Source organism: Bombina bombina, chromosome 1 (assembly GCF_027579735.1).
Source record: "Bombina bombina isolate aBomBom1 chromosome 1, aBomBom1.pri, whole genome shotgun sequence".
Classification (NCBI taxonomy): domain Eukaryota; kingdom Metazoa; phylum Chordata; class Amphibia; order Anura; family Bombinatoridae; genus Bombina; species Bombina bombina.
The window spans coordinates 1,172,960,382-1,172,976,279 of record NC_069499.1 but is presented as its reverse complement, the minus strand read 5'-3'; the positions used below and the strand labels follow the sequence as shown (position 1 = coordinate 1,172,976,279).

At 36.1% G+C, this 15,898-nt stretch overlaps 1 protein-coding gene across 1 annotated transcript; it reads left to right on the top strand.

Moving 5' to 3' along the window:
• The first annotated feature begins 8,855 nt into the window (after positions 1–8,855).
• On the top strand, positions 8,856–10,403 carry LOC128641747 (putative nuclease HARBI1). Its single transcript, XM_053694272.1, has 4 exons — positions 8,856–8,978; positions 9,260–9,338; positions 9,916–10,217; positions 10,307–10,403. Exons 1-4 carry the CDS (start codon positions 8,858–8,860, stop codon positions 10,309–10,311), a joined length of 507 nt encoding a protein of 168 aa, XP_053550247.1. The 5' UTR covers positions 8,856–8,857; the 3' UTR covers positions 10,312–10,403.
• The last annotated feature ends 5,495 nt before the right edge of the window (positions 10,404–15,898 follow it).

Here is a 15,898-nt window from a genome sequence, read left to right as displayed (position 1 = left end):
TGGATAATTTCGTTTGTTATATTTCGTAACTTTTTTTTTTTGTAATTTAGTATTTTTTTTGTAATTTAGTATTTTTAATTTTTTGTAACTGTAGATTTTTTTTTTAGTAGTGTTAGTTTTTTTAATGAGTAATTTTATTTAATTGATAATTATTTTAATTTTAGTCTATGATTAATGTTAGTTTCATTTATAGTTGAAACTTAGGTTTTTTAATTTCACAGGCGCGTTTTTTTTATTTATTTTAAGATAGGGATCTTGTAATTTTAATTTAAAGTTAAGGGGTTATTAGGTTTAGGGGTTAATAGTTTAATTTTTTTGCGATGTGGGGGGCTGTCAGTTTTGGGGTTAATAGGTTTATTTAGTGGCAGAGATGTGGGAGATCAGAGGTTTAGGGGTTAATAACTTTATTTAGTGGCAGCAATGTCGAGGAGCGGCGGACTAGGGGTTAATATCTTTATTATAGTGTGGGCGATGTTGGGGTGCGGGGGAATAGTGGTTAATAACTTTATTATAGTGGTGGCGATATTGGGAGCGGCAGATTAGGGGTTAATATAATTATTTTGGTGGCAGCGATATCGGGGGCGGCAGTTTAGGGGTGTTTAGACATGGGGTTTATGTTAGGTTTAAAAGTAACTTTTTTCCCATAGACATCAATGAGGTTGTGTTACGGAGCTTTTCATTCCTTGATCACAGGTGTTACTTTTTTATCTTACACTCTCTCCCCATTGATGTCTATGGGGAAAGTGTGCACGAGCACGTCAAAGCAGCGCTTGGATTTTGTGCGGTATGGAGCTTATCGCCACTTGTAATGGCAGCGCTATGGAGGGTGTAACAACGCAACTTTTGTTGCGTTCGTTTCGCACCCTCTATAGTGCAAAACTTGTAATCTAGGTGAGTGTTACTAAACTGTGAGGTTACAGTAGCAATGAAGAGATTTCATATATAAATTCAAAATAAAGGTGACCTCTGTAAATCCTGCCCCTCCTATGCTTCTGGTCCTCCTTCTCCTTTTCCTCCATTCCTGATATTCACTGATTAAATGTAACCTCTTCAGCAATAAAACACAGTTAGCAGATTATATCACATTTACATATTGTCATTATAGTTTATTGAAGGTTTCTTTGTATAAGCATTAAAAGTTACAATATATATATTCCTTGTTTGTCCCTGCACATCTGTTTGCTGCTAGGATCTAATAACACTTTGTACCTGATCTATCATATTCAGGTCAAGGAAGGCTTAACTCAGTAATAAAGGAGATGCAGATAGTATGAGATGACTCTGGTAACAGCAATAGTAATGCTAGATTTCCAATTCTGCAATGTAATCAATTGCCTAGTGGTACATTCTTTCCTACGGATCCATTTGTGAAGTGACAAGTGTTAAATCTTTATAATAAATTTGATGTCAAATTATATACAAGATAGAATTAAACATAGTTACACAGGATATCGCTTTATTCTATGTTATTCAGCAAAACATTGCTCAATGTAAAAGAGACTCATAGAATAGTGTAATGCTGTTAGAGTAAATCTCAAATGCAATATTCCCCAAATGCCAAGTGAATAATCACAAATTTAGGAGCAAGTGTATCTGACAGGGAACATGCAGACCTGATTTTAAAGCTGACAGACTAATGTCTATGTTATGTCTATTGAGTATTGTCTATTGAGTATTAGCAGAGATTCTCTGAATAGAGAGAAAACAACATATCATAGCAATAACCTGTAAAATGGACAGTGTTTGAGATATACCAAAACATATCTGGTATATGAAACAGAGCTGAATTCAAGTAACAAGGTAGCCTGTTCTAGTACATACAAGCTTAAAGTGACGGTAAAGTATCGCGCAAGTGAAAGCAGTAGTTTGTCAATTAGTTCATATATACCAAGATCGCTAATTTTTTAAAACATTTTGGTATACATATCAATATAAAATAAATACTTATTTTCTCTGTGTTCGGCGGCTTATAGCTCCTCCCTCCATCTAGTTCCTGGTTTATTTCTGTTTTACGTATAGAGCGTTCCCACCCGCTCTACACATACTGTCTTTGCGTGTTCTCGATTCTCCTAATGTTTGCGCATGCGCACATCACGCCGCAACATCGAATTGCGCCTGCGCGACTCCAAAACATTACGAATTAAAGCGCATGTGCTAAGCTGGAACGAGCACGGCTTAGAATACATAGGAAGTTAAACTAACGCATGCGCACAATTTATACTAATGCAGTGAGGTAAAATGACGGCCGTCTAACGGCCAGACATATCATAGGGTACAAGAAAAACGTGACCTGGCTACGAAAAAAAAATAAAATAAACGGGCAGATTACACAACGGATATTTTAAAGATTAGAAAAGAGAATAAATAGGTAAATATTGAGAAATACGAAAATTGATGAATTAAAGTACCATTATTTTTAATGCTATTTACATTTGCAAGTATCGACACAAGCGAACTTTACCTTCACTTTAATAATAGTTCCTAACCAACCCACCCAAAACTGTTCATTGTCCCAGTTTGATTGGACTGTCTGAACCAGACCCATGACCAGCCCAGACACACCTATAGCCCCCCTGTAACCATACCTTCTAGATGTGGCCAGAAAGAGATGCACAACACCAGGAATGAACAACAGCTCAGTAGCTTGTTCTTTGGCAGGTCACCATATGCGAGCAGCCTCTTTTAGCCAATTTGTGCTTTTCACTGAGAACTTTCTTGAAGAAAATAAGTCTGATCCCACCTATAAAGGACAGTTCAGTCCCTAAATACCAGAAATAATTTTCTGAATAAGGAGTATGGCAACTCCAGACTATCATTTCGGCCTTCTGTGGCCCTCATCAGTGAAGTGCAGCCACATCCCTTAGGCACATCTGGCAGGGAGTCCACATCTGGCTTCCCCATCACTAGGGATGGGCGAATGTGTTTATATCCGAATTCAAATGTTAGAACGGATGTTATTGTAGAAATTCGATTTACATAATAGAATGTTGATAAGAACGAATATTCTTAAAAATTCGATTTTCGAATGTTATTTATAGTTTTCGAATGTCACATTCGAGTTCGAATGTCACTTTCGAATTCGAATGTCACATTCGAATTCGAATGTTACATTCAAATATCACATTCGAATTTGAATATTACATTTATAAAACACAATTGTAGACTAGAAACACTATTTCGAATGTCACATTCGAATCGAATATCACATTCAAATAGAATGTCACATTCGAATTCGAATATTACATTTATAAAACACAGTAATAGACTAGAAATACTATTTCGAATTCGAATGTCACATTTCAATCGAATATCACATTTGAATCGAATATCACATTTAAAACACAGTATTAGACTAGAAATACTATTTCAAATTCGAATGTGACATTCGAATTCAAATGTAACATTCGAATTCGAATATTACATTTATTAAACACAGTTGTAGACTAGAAATACTATTTCAAATTTGAATGTCACATTCAAATTCGAATATTACATTTCGAAATTCAATGAATACATAGCTAAACATTCTATTATTCGAACGAATATTTTCGAATTTTATTGAAAAAATCGAAAACGAAAATTCGAAAATAGAATGTTAGAATGTTATATAAACATTCGAAATTCGATTCTAACGAACGAATGTATCAAAATTCGTTTTAAAGTTTGAATTTTTAGAAACATTCGCCCATCCCTACCCATCACCCTTAGGTTAAAGGGACATGAAAAAAAAAATTCATGATTCATATCGAGAATAACATTTTAAAAAACTTTCCAATTTACTTCTGTTATCAAATTTGCTTAGTTCCCATGTTATTCTTTTTACTTTAATTTCCCTCTAAATGTTTAAAGTGAATGTAAATTTTGATGCTAAAGTGCCCGGTTTTTAAAAATTCAATTAAAAACAGGGGCACTTTAATTAATCAAAATTTATATTTCACTCCTGTTGTGAAAAAAACTTAACTTTTAAACTTGGCCGCAGCTCCAGCTTCCTCCGGTCGTCACAAGCCATTTCTGATGTCAGAAAGGATGGATAGGTCATCCTCCAATCACGGCATCCCCCCGGGGGAATCAGTGTCTGATTCAATGCCGTGATTGGAGGAAGCCTGATTCCCCATTTTAGACCCAGGAAGAAGCTTTGCGACGGGTAGAGGAAGCTGGAGCTGCTGTCAAGATTAAAAGGTAAAAAAAAAATTCACAACAAGAGTGAAATGTAAATGGTGATGAATTAAAGTGCCCCTGTTTTTAATCGAATTTTTAAAAACTGGGCACTTTAGCATCAAAATTTACATTCACTTTAATTAAGCAAAAGAAAACACTTGTAATATATTTATATTATCATTTTGCTTGCTTTTGTTGTGAAATACCTTTAAAAAGTGTGCTTGTGTCACAAATATAAATGGACATAAACATCACTTGTATATATGCATAGCTGTTTGACAGAATATCTTCATACAAAATAAACATTTTTAAAACAAAATTTGCATGTTTTTGCCATCCAACACCCCCTTAAAGTGAAGGTAAACTTTGGTGAATGAAAGCCCGTTTTTTAAAAATACTATTAAAAACAGGGGCACTTTCATTCATCAAAGTTTACAAAGCAGCTGTTTTGATTAAAAACTTACCTTTGTTCTTCTCACAGTCAGATCAGCTTCCCCCCACCCGGAGATCCTCTATTCACACATCAGCAATGACTAAGGCCTCGCTTCCATTGAGTTGTAATTCAGTTTGCGTGCACTCGCAAACCGTTAAATATGCTGTCGAAAGCAATAGCGTTTAACGACCAATGGCGCGTTATACCTCAATATCGGCTGCCGGACTTCGGCTGCCGAAAAGATTTTCGCGTCCCATAAAAAGTAATAGAAGCCGTTAATCGATAAATTATACCAGGTTTCCATTGAAAGCGCTAACCGTTAATACACTGTCGGAGGCTGTCGATACATTGAGAAATATTACCCCCAGCTCAACTAGGTGTAAAGGAGGAAAAAAGAGCTTTTTGAGGCCTGTTTCTCATTGAAATTGCAAATCACAAAAAAATTATGAGTGTTTCAATGTACAAATAACATTATATATGCTACATTTATTGGTCCTATGTATAGGAATATTTGCACCCATGTTGTCATAGAAATTTCAATATGTATGTGCATATAAAAATATATGCAAGCACCACAATTATGGAACGACCTCCCGCACACTTTTTTTTTTTTTTTTTTTTTTTTTTTTTTTTTTTTTTTTTTTACAATATAGAAAATGCTTTTATATAGGAACCATCATTAAAAGAAAGTGGAGAGAATAAGACATATAGTATAACACAATGCCTATTATAACATTAGCATATATAAAGTTAATTGTGAACTGTGAAGTTAAGAGTAACCGGCAATGGAGTTAATTATATATAAACTAGGGGGGAACAAAGTACCATACCAGATATACATCCAGCAACGATTGTCAACTAACTTTAAAGTTTATGTACACACTACAAGTGTACCTAAAAGGGAGCTCAGCCCCAATATATATTCTCACATCGTAACAGGCATTAATTAGAAAATAGGTTAGGATTAAACTTATATATTAGTACTGTTAACCTCATGGCGAAATGTTCCCCCATTTAACCACCGCCAACAATATAGGATATACTGGGGTTTCGAATGCTCTGGAGGCAGGGCATAAAGGGCCAAAAGACAAGGGTCATCTGCAATTTACGCTCAGGCTAACCTAGGTGGTATAGTTTTGGGGCTGGGATCTAAAGGGTATCTTAGTCTAAAAAAAACCCCCCATATGTATAGCACATCGTAGCAATAGTATTTAGTGGCACAAACAGAGAAACACATCCAAAGTAGCTCTATGCATAGGAGGTTGATATATCGAGTGTGAGGGTGTAAAACTGTGAACCTTATGGTGAGATAATAAACTATCACCAGCATTAACAAATATTATGAAGAATGTAATGATCCGTGGATAAAGCAGGGAAAACTCTACCACACACAACTTATACAATTTAAACTAAGGGGAGCTTAGTTGATATGACTGAGTTAGAATTTGAGACTAAGATGTAAATTAGCCTTATCAAGCATGTTGCAGACATTAAGAATACATTAGTATTATTTGAATGCATGACCGAGAAAACGGAACTGGGAAATATTAATGTGGGTGCAAGTTAATATATCAAGTCACATACAGTATAAGCAATAATCTAATTTATCTAATTGGCCAGCAGTGTCTTTTAATTGGAAAATTATCTTGATGAGTTATATCATACCACAACTTTAAAACATAACAAACTTAGACTCTTATAGGGATGCTTCGTAGTGAAGGGAAAAGTTCACCATAACGGTATTGCAATTCTACAATCCCAGTCTTGTGGTATGGAATAGTCCCTGTCTCCTGTTTAGCCCACTCCGTGTCGATCATCCCGGGTGCCAGAGAATGTGTCGATAGTGTGGTGTCCTGCAAAAGAGATTTGCCGGCCCCATAGGCTCACTGTAATCGATATGATTTGTCTCTCAGGGAAACAACCTAGTTCTGCTCCCCGATTACCCCTAGGAAGAACTAAAGTTACCGATCCACATCGGGTGACAGTCTCACGGTGAAGAAATGTAATCTCCGGCTCCTTAGAACATGAGTCTCCTCTACGTTTGCCTCCTCTCTCATCGGAAGCCAGAAGGGAACTAGCAAGATCGGCCCCACTAATAAAGTAAGGGAGCTCCGGTGTTGGGGGTGTACAAGGGGTCCTCCCCTCAGAATCCATGTTAACTGTCCCAGAGGTGTTGAATCGGGAGGGGTGATCCTGCAATGAGCCAGGGAGAGTCTCCATTTCCCCTGCAGACAGTAGTGGTGTTTGAGCGGTCAGCGGCAGAGCAGGAGAATTAAGTAAGGCTACAGCTGGTGCATTTCTCTCAGCCTGGGGTGTCGGGACATCAATGTGACTATCAGAGATTGCCCTCAAGCAGTCCATCTGGGGGCATAGAGTGGGGGCTTCTTCACAGGGTAGGTCTGCTGAGGGGAGGAAAAGACTTCCATGAGGGTTAGTTACTGTGCGGCCCGCTGTTGGTAGACGAGTGTCAGAATCATGCTGCGGGGTTGCAACTAGTCTGCGGAGTTCCACTTCAAGACCTTTAAAATGGTCGTCCAAGAGCATGGTAATCCGCCTCTCCCATCTGTTAAGTCCTTCCATTGTAAATAGGAAATATCAGTACTTCACTATGGGAGGTATCGCTAGGTTTAGTATGGTAGTAGATGGTTCCTTATATTTAGAAGTTTCTCCTAGTTCAGGATATCATACACTAGATCGGGACAGCGCATACGGCTGTTATTCCTGACTTATCAGGACTCAGGGAGGGTAAATGAGGAGCCAGGTCTGGTACTAGGCCTCTGCTGCGTTCCCCACTTATTCCGGTCTGCTTGGTTGGGTTTCAAAAGTGAAAAAACACACATAGATCCGTTCTACAAGTAGTAATCTGCAGGACAGTTGTAATTTCAGGCTTGAATTATATGTTTGAGAAGCGATAGGCAGCAAATCTATCAGCTCCCGAGTTCAGCCCAAGTCAAAAGCAGCCATCTTGGTCGGTGTTCGGACCCGCCCCCCCCTCCCGCACACTTTTAAACCTTCCCCATGCCTAATATCCTTTAAGAGATCCCTCTCTGCATATCTCAAAACAGAATGCACCTGTCATTGTTGATTATATATTTCCTACCGGTTCTATGTTAAATTTTTGTGCATATATCGTGTATTATTATTGTTTTTTATTTTATTGTAACTATTGTGTCAATGCAATGTTTTGTGTACCCAGGACGTACTTGAAAACGAGAGAAATCTCAATGTATCCTTCCTGGTAAAATATTTTATAAATAAATAAAATATCTACCAATTCAAAATGAAACCTTTGCCCAGGGATGCTATATATAATCTCAATACATATAGAAATATAATTTTATCTAATAATAATCTTCTCCTACATGTATATATGTATGATAATTGTATATATATATTTGACCTATATAAATCATATAATTTTAATAATTACTTGTAACTGTTATGATAAAGGCTGATATATTTAAATTGAAAAATATAATAATTACATTCAGTGTCTTTGAATTTCCGATATGTAACTACATATATGTTGAAATTATAGTTCATATCAAAAATAAAAGTCATGAGTAAGTATATACTGTTCATTAAATTAAGGATTAGATGAGATGAAGATAAGCCCTCCCCCCATGTTATTCATTGCAATCACCAGTTTCACATATGTTAACAAGCAACACACAGCTATAAAAAAAACACCACACCTAGCCTAACCTCAGAACAGATATTTCAAAATGCAGGGTGAGAGAGAAGCTGACAATGCTGAAGTTAGACAGCGTAGGCCTGACATCCCCAGAGTGAGGCTGGATATAGAAACCCTGAATGAGCAGCAGGTGTTTGAAAGTTTCAGGCTCAACAGGGAGAAAATATATCAGTTATATGCCCTGTTGCAAGATAGGCTGGAAAGCCAGGGCTATTCAAGCAGGGCTGTCCCTGGAATGACCAAACTACTAGGGGCACTTCATTTTTTGGCTTCTGGATCCTTTCAGGTGACAGGGGGCATTGTAACTGGGGTGCATAAGTCCACTCTTTCTAAGCATCTTTCAAAAGTTATTGATGGACTTTATGATAATTGCAGAAAATTTATTTTTTTCCCCACATCACCCAGAGGTTGGCGTGATGTTAAGAGGGACTTTTTTCTTTTAGGTGGCATACCCAATGTCCTTGGGGCCATTGACTGCACTCATATTGCCCTAAGACCCCCTGTGCGCAGGGAGATAATATTTAGAAATCGGAAACACTTCCACAGATTATATGTGATGCAAACATGCAAACATGCGCATATTAAATGTCGTGGCAGGGTTCCCAGGAAGTAGCCATGATGCCTACATCCTCAGGAATTCTGGTGTGTGGAGATTGTTTGAGACAAATCAAATGCCTGAAGGACATCTCCTCGGTAAGTGTTTATGTATATATTATGATGCCTTCATGTGTTCAATATTTTGACATTTTATTGTTTCATTGCTTTATAATCCTTTATGTATGTGTCTAAGGGGGTGAAATTGATTAAATAAATAAATTGTTAATCATTTAAAAGATATATATTAACTATGTCATAGTAAGACATATGCATAACATTATTTTATGTCATACATTGCTTTATGGAAAGATGTGTGTTTATCTATCTATCTATATCTATATATATATATACTGTATATCTATGCATTCATATTTTAGCAGATTCTGCATATCCTCTTAAAAAATGGATTTGGACACCATTGAAAGAGAACCAGGTTGTTGGGCCTGCTGAATTAAGGTAAAATATATATTTATTTTCTGCTCTTGTGTGTCAGAAATATTGATTGTGCCTTGCAAAATGCTCACTATAATCTGTAGAAAAGTAGGACCAGTACACACTTCATAGGAATGTCCCTTTAAATCACTCTTGGGTGAATGTAGGTGCAAACCTGGAGGACCTCCTTTTCCAAAGTCCCAGTAAATGTAATGAAATAGAACACACAGGTAGCACTCTATGTGGAGCAACAGCACCTTTATTGAGCAACGTTTCGGGGCTCCTGCCCCTTTATTAAGCTATATATCTGTGTTTGTGCACATACATTTGTTGCTTGATTATCTCGTGTGTGTGTGTATATATCACTATCACAGACATAACAATGTTGTACTGAGTGCCTTTAAAGGGACAGTCAAAATACAAATCATCTATTATCAGTGAAGCATTTATAAATCTCTCTGCTTGAATATAAATATATTTATATATATATAAAAAGGTTTAAAGATTTATAAGATCAAACCAGGAATGTAGTTAGCTCATTAGTATTTGATTTGTCTTCACATTATATATTATAATCATATTTCTTGTTCTTTTAATACAGATATAATGAAGCACATATCCGAACACGTGCTATAATAGAACGACTGTTTGGTGTTCTAAAAATGCGCTTTCGCTGCCTGGACAGATCAGGGGGGGATCTCCAATTCAGTCCGGAAAAAGCTATTAAAATCATAGTGGCATGTTGCTGTCTACACAACATGGCACAGGAGCATGGGATGTTGAACGACTTACTTCCAACACCACAGCCCCCAGGTGAAATCTTTGAGCATGATGTAATTAATCATCCCCAACCCCTCAATGCCCATTTGGAGAGATCTGCAACTATTCAAGATTTCTTTTCAGGTATTTTTATAGTATTGTAATGAGACCTTTTAGTTATTTATGATTATGTTTTTTAATAATACACATTTGTTTCTTTTAATGTTTTACAGATTGAAGATTCTCAGAAATGGAATACCACTCCCCTCCCTCTCTCCTCATCCCTATATTTACCACATTTTCCCTAAATAAATGTATACTTTACTCAAATATAGTCATGGTGAATGTTTCTTTATTTCCAGCTATGTACTAATCAATGCATTCATCTTATGATTTATGTATAACATAATTATCTAAAATATCATTTTAATTATATTTCAAATATTACTTTGTTCTCTTGGTATAATTATTTAAAGAGCAGCTATGCACTCCTGGTTAATAAAAATGAGTACATGGGTGAACCAATGAAAGACAGGATATATACTGTATGTTGGCAACAATAAACAGCTCCATCATAGGTTCTATGCTGCTCCTGATCTTACCTAAATAAAACTATAATCAAAGGATACTAAGAATATTAAGAAATATAAAGAATATAAATATATTAGATTTGCTTTTAAATATATATGTTTTAGCAAAATAATGGAATTTATGTCACTTTAAAAAAAAAAAAGGAAGAGTGTGTTCACAATAAAACATTAATGAACCAGATAAATCATTCAATTCCAATCAACTTACATATGTACTCATAATCAATTTAATTTTTTTATGTTTCTTATTTCAATCATGTATTTAAGTTTAGGAGCCATTCCATTTAATGTTCATCACCTGTGGTGCACTTGCTGATTGTTGCCTACATTTAGACAACAATCATCAAGCGCTCCCCATGTGCAGATTCAAAATGGGTAGATTCCTAAGCTAACATTCCTGTTTTAGTAAATTACAGATGATAATGAAGTTAAATAGATTATAGGATTACATATTTAAGTATATAAATACTGCATGCTCTAATTCATGAGTTTTATTTTGAATAGGCTATCCCTTTAAGAAATATATCAGATGCTCATTTCAAAGAGACAAATCCAGATATAATATAATCCTTAAAATAAAGATACATTATCAATACATACAATCCCCTGAGATTGCACACTTGAATGGCATGGTTACCTCATAGAAAATAATATAGAAAAATAAGTCAAAGGAAATAATTTTTTTATCATGAAGATGAGTTTTATTATTACAGATTTACCCTCATTCAAATGTAATTTTCAATGTGAAAATCATATTTATTCAATACAAAACGATGACACATTAAAGTTATAATGTGTCATAGTACTAATATTTATAAAATATATGTAATGTCATGTCTGCTAAAGCAGATAATACATTTGCAATATTTAGACTATTAACCAAAATACATAAGTGCTTAATATTACATACTTCAAGAGATATGAAGTATTGTCTTTAACATGGAGTTATTGAAACAATTTAAAAGTGCATTGTGCATTGGTCCCAGGGAGAGTCTGTGTCTGTTCATATGGGGGTCCATCCGATAAAAATCGTCGCCCGCAAAAGCCGGCGACGCCAATATTTGCGCGGGTTTGGTATCCTATATACGGTGTAACCTAGAAGTTACGCGCGTATATTTCTGCCGTCACCCATAGTTTTTTGGGCTATAGGCAGGTATACCAAACCCGCGCAGTTTGGTATCCAATATGCAGCGTAAGGACTTACGTGGCGAAAATGGAGAAAACTTACTCCATTTTCACCTCGCCACAAAAAGCAGCCGTAAGAAGCCTTACGCTGACTATTGGAGCCCCGTAACTCCCTAAACTGGCAGCTAAAATAAACCTAACACCTAACGCATGCGCAATGTCTATCTCCCTGTCAACCGCGATCTTCTAAAATAAACCTAACACCTAACGCATGCGCAATGTCTATCTACCTGTCAACCGCGATCCCCCCCCCCCCAAATCCCTAATAAAGTTATTAACCCCTAAACCGCCGCTCCCGGACCCCGCCGCCATCTACATAAACTAACCCCCTACTGTGAGCCCCTAAAACCGCCGCCATCTACCTTATCTATCCCCTAATTAGAACCCCTTACACCGCTGTCATCTACCTTATCTATCCCCTAATCTGACCCCTTACACCGCCGCCACCTATATAAAAATTATTAACCCCTAATCTAATCCCCCTATACCGCCGCCAGCTATATTAATATTATTAACCCCTAATGTAAGCCCCTTACACCGCCGCCATCTCTATTAAAATGATTAACCCCTTATTTAATCTACCTACCCCGCCGCCAGCTATATTATCTATATTAACCCTAAGTATATTATAGTTAATATAGGTATTACATTATATATATTAACTATATTAACCCTAATTATATTAGGGTTAATATAGTTGATATAGTTACTATAGTATTTATATTAACTATATTAACTCTATCTAACCCTAACACCCCTAACTAAATTTATCTTAAATTAATCTAATTCATTTATAAACTAAAATATTCCTATTTAAATCTAAATACTTACCTATGAAATAAACCCTAAGATAGCTACAATATAATTAATAATTACATTGTAGCTATGTTAGGGTTAATATTTATTTTCCAGGTAAATTGTTAATTATTTTAACTAGGTATAATAGCTATTAAATAGTTATTAACTATTTAATATCTACCTAGTTAAAATAATTACCCAATTACCTGTAAAATAAATCCTAACCTAAGTTACAAATACACCTACACTATCAATAAATTAAATAAACTACAAACATCTATCTAAAAATACAATTAAATTAACTAAACTAAATTACAAAAACAAACAAACACTAAATTACAAAAAATAAAAAAAGATTACAAGATTTTTAAGCTAATTACACCTATTCTAAGCCCCCTAATAAAATAATAAACCCCCAAAATAAAAAAATTCCCTGCCCTATTCTAAATTAAACAAATTTCAAAGCTCTTTACCTTACCAGAATTAAGTTAGAAAAATCTGATTGGCTGATTGAATCAGCCAATCGGATTGAACTTGAATCTGATTGGCTGATTCAATCAGCCAATCAGATTTTTCTAACTTAATTCCGATTGGCTGATAGAATCCTATCAGCCAATCGGAATTCGGCGGACGCCATCTTGGATGACGTCATTTAAAGGTACCTCATTCCAAGTTCAGTAGTCGGCCGGGATGGATGCTCCGCAGCGGCGGAGCGAAGAAAGAAGATTGAAGATGCCGCCGGAAGAATGAAGACTTTGCTGCCGCTTGGAGGAAGACGTCGCCGGAGGAAGAATTCTTCTTTGCCGCTTGGAGGAAGACATCGCCGGAGGAAGAATTCTTCTTTGCCGCTTGGAGGAAGACATCGCCCGGATCGGATCAGGAGTTCGGCCCAGTGTGGTGAAGACAAGGTAGGGAGATCTTCAGGGGGGTAGTGTTAGGCTTTTTTAAGGGGGGTTTGGGTGGTTTTAGAATAGGGGTATGTGGGTGGTGGGTTGTAATGGGGGGGGGGTATTGTATTTGTATGCAAAAGAGCTGAATTCTTTGGGGCATGCCCCACAAAAGGCCCTTTTAAGGGCTGGTAAGGTAAAGAGCTTTGAAATTTGTTTAATTTAGAATAGGGCAGGGAATTTTTTTTATTTTGGGGGTTTATTATTTTATTAGGGGGCTTAGAATAGGTGTAATTAGCTTAAAAATCTTGTAATCTTTTTTTATTTTTTGTAATTTAGTGTTTGTTTGTTTTTGTAATTTAGTTTAGTTAATTTAATTGTATTTTTAGATAGATGTTTGTAGTTTATTTAATTTATTGATAGTGTAGGTGTATTTGTAACTTAGGTTAGGATTTATTTTACAGGTAATTGGGTAATTATTTTAACTAGGTAGATATTAAATAGTTAATAACTATTTAATAGCTATTATACCTAGTTAAAATAATTAACAATTTACCTGGAAAATAAATATTAACCCTAACATAGCTACAATGTAATTATTAATTATATTGTAGCTATCTTAGGGTTTATTTTATAGGTAAGTATTTAGATTTAAATAGGAATATTTTAGTTTATAAATGAATTAGATTAATTTAAGATAAATTTAGTTAGGGGTGTTAGGGTTAGATAGAGTTAATATAGTTAATATAAATACTATAGTAACTATATTAACTATATTAACCCTAATATAATTAGGGTTAATATAGTTAATATATATAATGTAATACCTATATTAACTATAATATACTTAGGGTTAACATAGATAATATAGCTGGCGGCGGGGTAGGTAGATTAAATTAGGGGTTAATCATTTTAATAGAGATGGCGGCGGTGTAAGGGGCTTACATTGGGGGTTAATCATTTTAATATAGATGGCGGCGGTGTTAGGGGCTCACTTTAGGGGGTTATAGATATAATATAGCTGGCGGCGGGGTACGGGAGCGGCGGTTTAGGGGTTAATAACTTTATTAGGTTGCGGCGGGGTACTGGAGCGGCGGTTTAGGGGTTAATAGCTTTTTTATTGTTAGGATAGTGAGGGGGGATAGCGGATAGAGGGTTAGACAGTGCGGGCTATGTTAGGGAGGCGTGTTAGACTTGTCGGGCTATGTTAGGGAGGCGTGTTAGACAGTGCAGGTGTTTTAGACTTTAGTCAGGTTTTATAGGCGCCGGCAGTTTCTAACGTGCTGCAAGTCACTGGCGACGCCAGAAATTTGTACTTACGCAGATTTCTGGACATCGCTGGTTTGTCAGACTTACGGCACGTTAGCATCTGACGGCGACTTATATGGGATAGCTCGAGTTGCGAGCTGAAACTGCGGGCGACGCCGGTTCCCTCGCTTGCGCCGCAAACTGCGATCTATATCATGATGTCAATTAAAATGTATTAATCACCTCTATATCATGGCAATCACATATATGTTGTGTATACACCAGTGCTTAAATATCATAAAGATACATTTATCTAATTATTCTAAATATTGAATAATAATCTTGACAAAAAGGAGTGCATTAGTCATGATAGGTATTAGTCATGATAGGTATATATTTCAGATATTACATTCCACATAGGACTATAAGAATGAATGCAAGGTATTTGGCCATATCAACAGGAAGGAGTATTTACTTTTCAACTCTTCTATAACTGTATAACCCTTATTAGCTTCATCTGAAGGAGCAAACAACATATGCTTGTGGAATATAAATCATAACATCTACACATGTCACGTTGACTAATGTTAGATAGCATATACTGTATAAATTTCAGACACGTATCCCCAAGTATTCTTAAACGGCATAATATGATATCCTCAATAAAAGGACACATAAATTTATCAACAATGTACACCTGCATATTAATTGACATCATGTGAAATAAAAATGAATAAAGCTGTTCATTTTTAGCAGATAAACAGCTATTAGAATAATATTAAGATATATGTTCAAATTTGGATTAGAAAAATGGATGCATATTTATGAGATGAAAATCGCACTTAAAAAAGTGCTTTAGTGCAAAAATTAGATATGATATATCTTGGGTGGAAAAAAAAGAATATTAATTAATTCTTGTGGCGGGATTTTGACTTTGGAGGAGAGGTACTTAGGGGGGCAGTGTGGCATCTTGTGCGACGCCCACCAGCTGAATGTGAAGCTAATAACCGGGATTAAGGGTCCTGCAGGGAGATGACAGAGGATGCAAGGGAGGATGGAGTTTGGGGCCTATCCGCGAGCCTCTCCACTGCCTCTGCCAGGCGGACGAGTGAGGCAT

Excerpts from the sequence above, each read along its gene's own strand:
- LOC128641747 (XM_053694272.1), top strand. The coding sequence starts at position 8,858 with ATGCGCATATTAAATGTCGTGGCAGGGTTCCCAGGAAGTAGCCATGAT. Across the intron at positions 8,979-9,259 it reads GCCTGAAGGACATCTCCTCG|CAGATTCTGCATATCCTCTT; the intron begins GTAAGTGTTTAT and ends TTCATATTTTAG. Across the intron at positions 9,339-9,915 it reads GTTGGGCCTGCTGAATTAAG|ATATAATGAAGCACATATCC; the intron begins GTAAAATATATA and ends CTTTTAATACAG.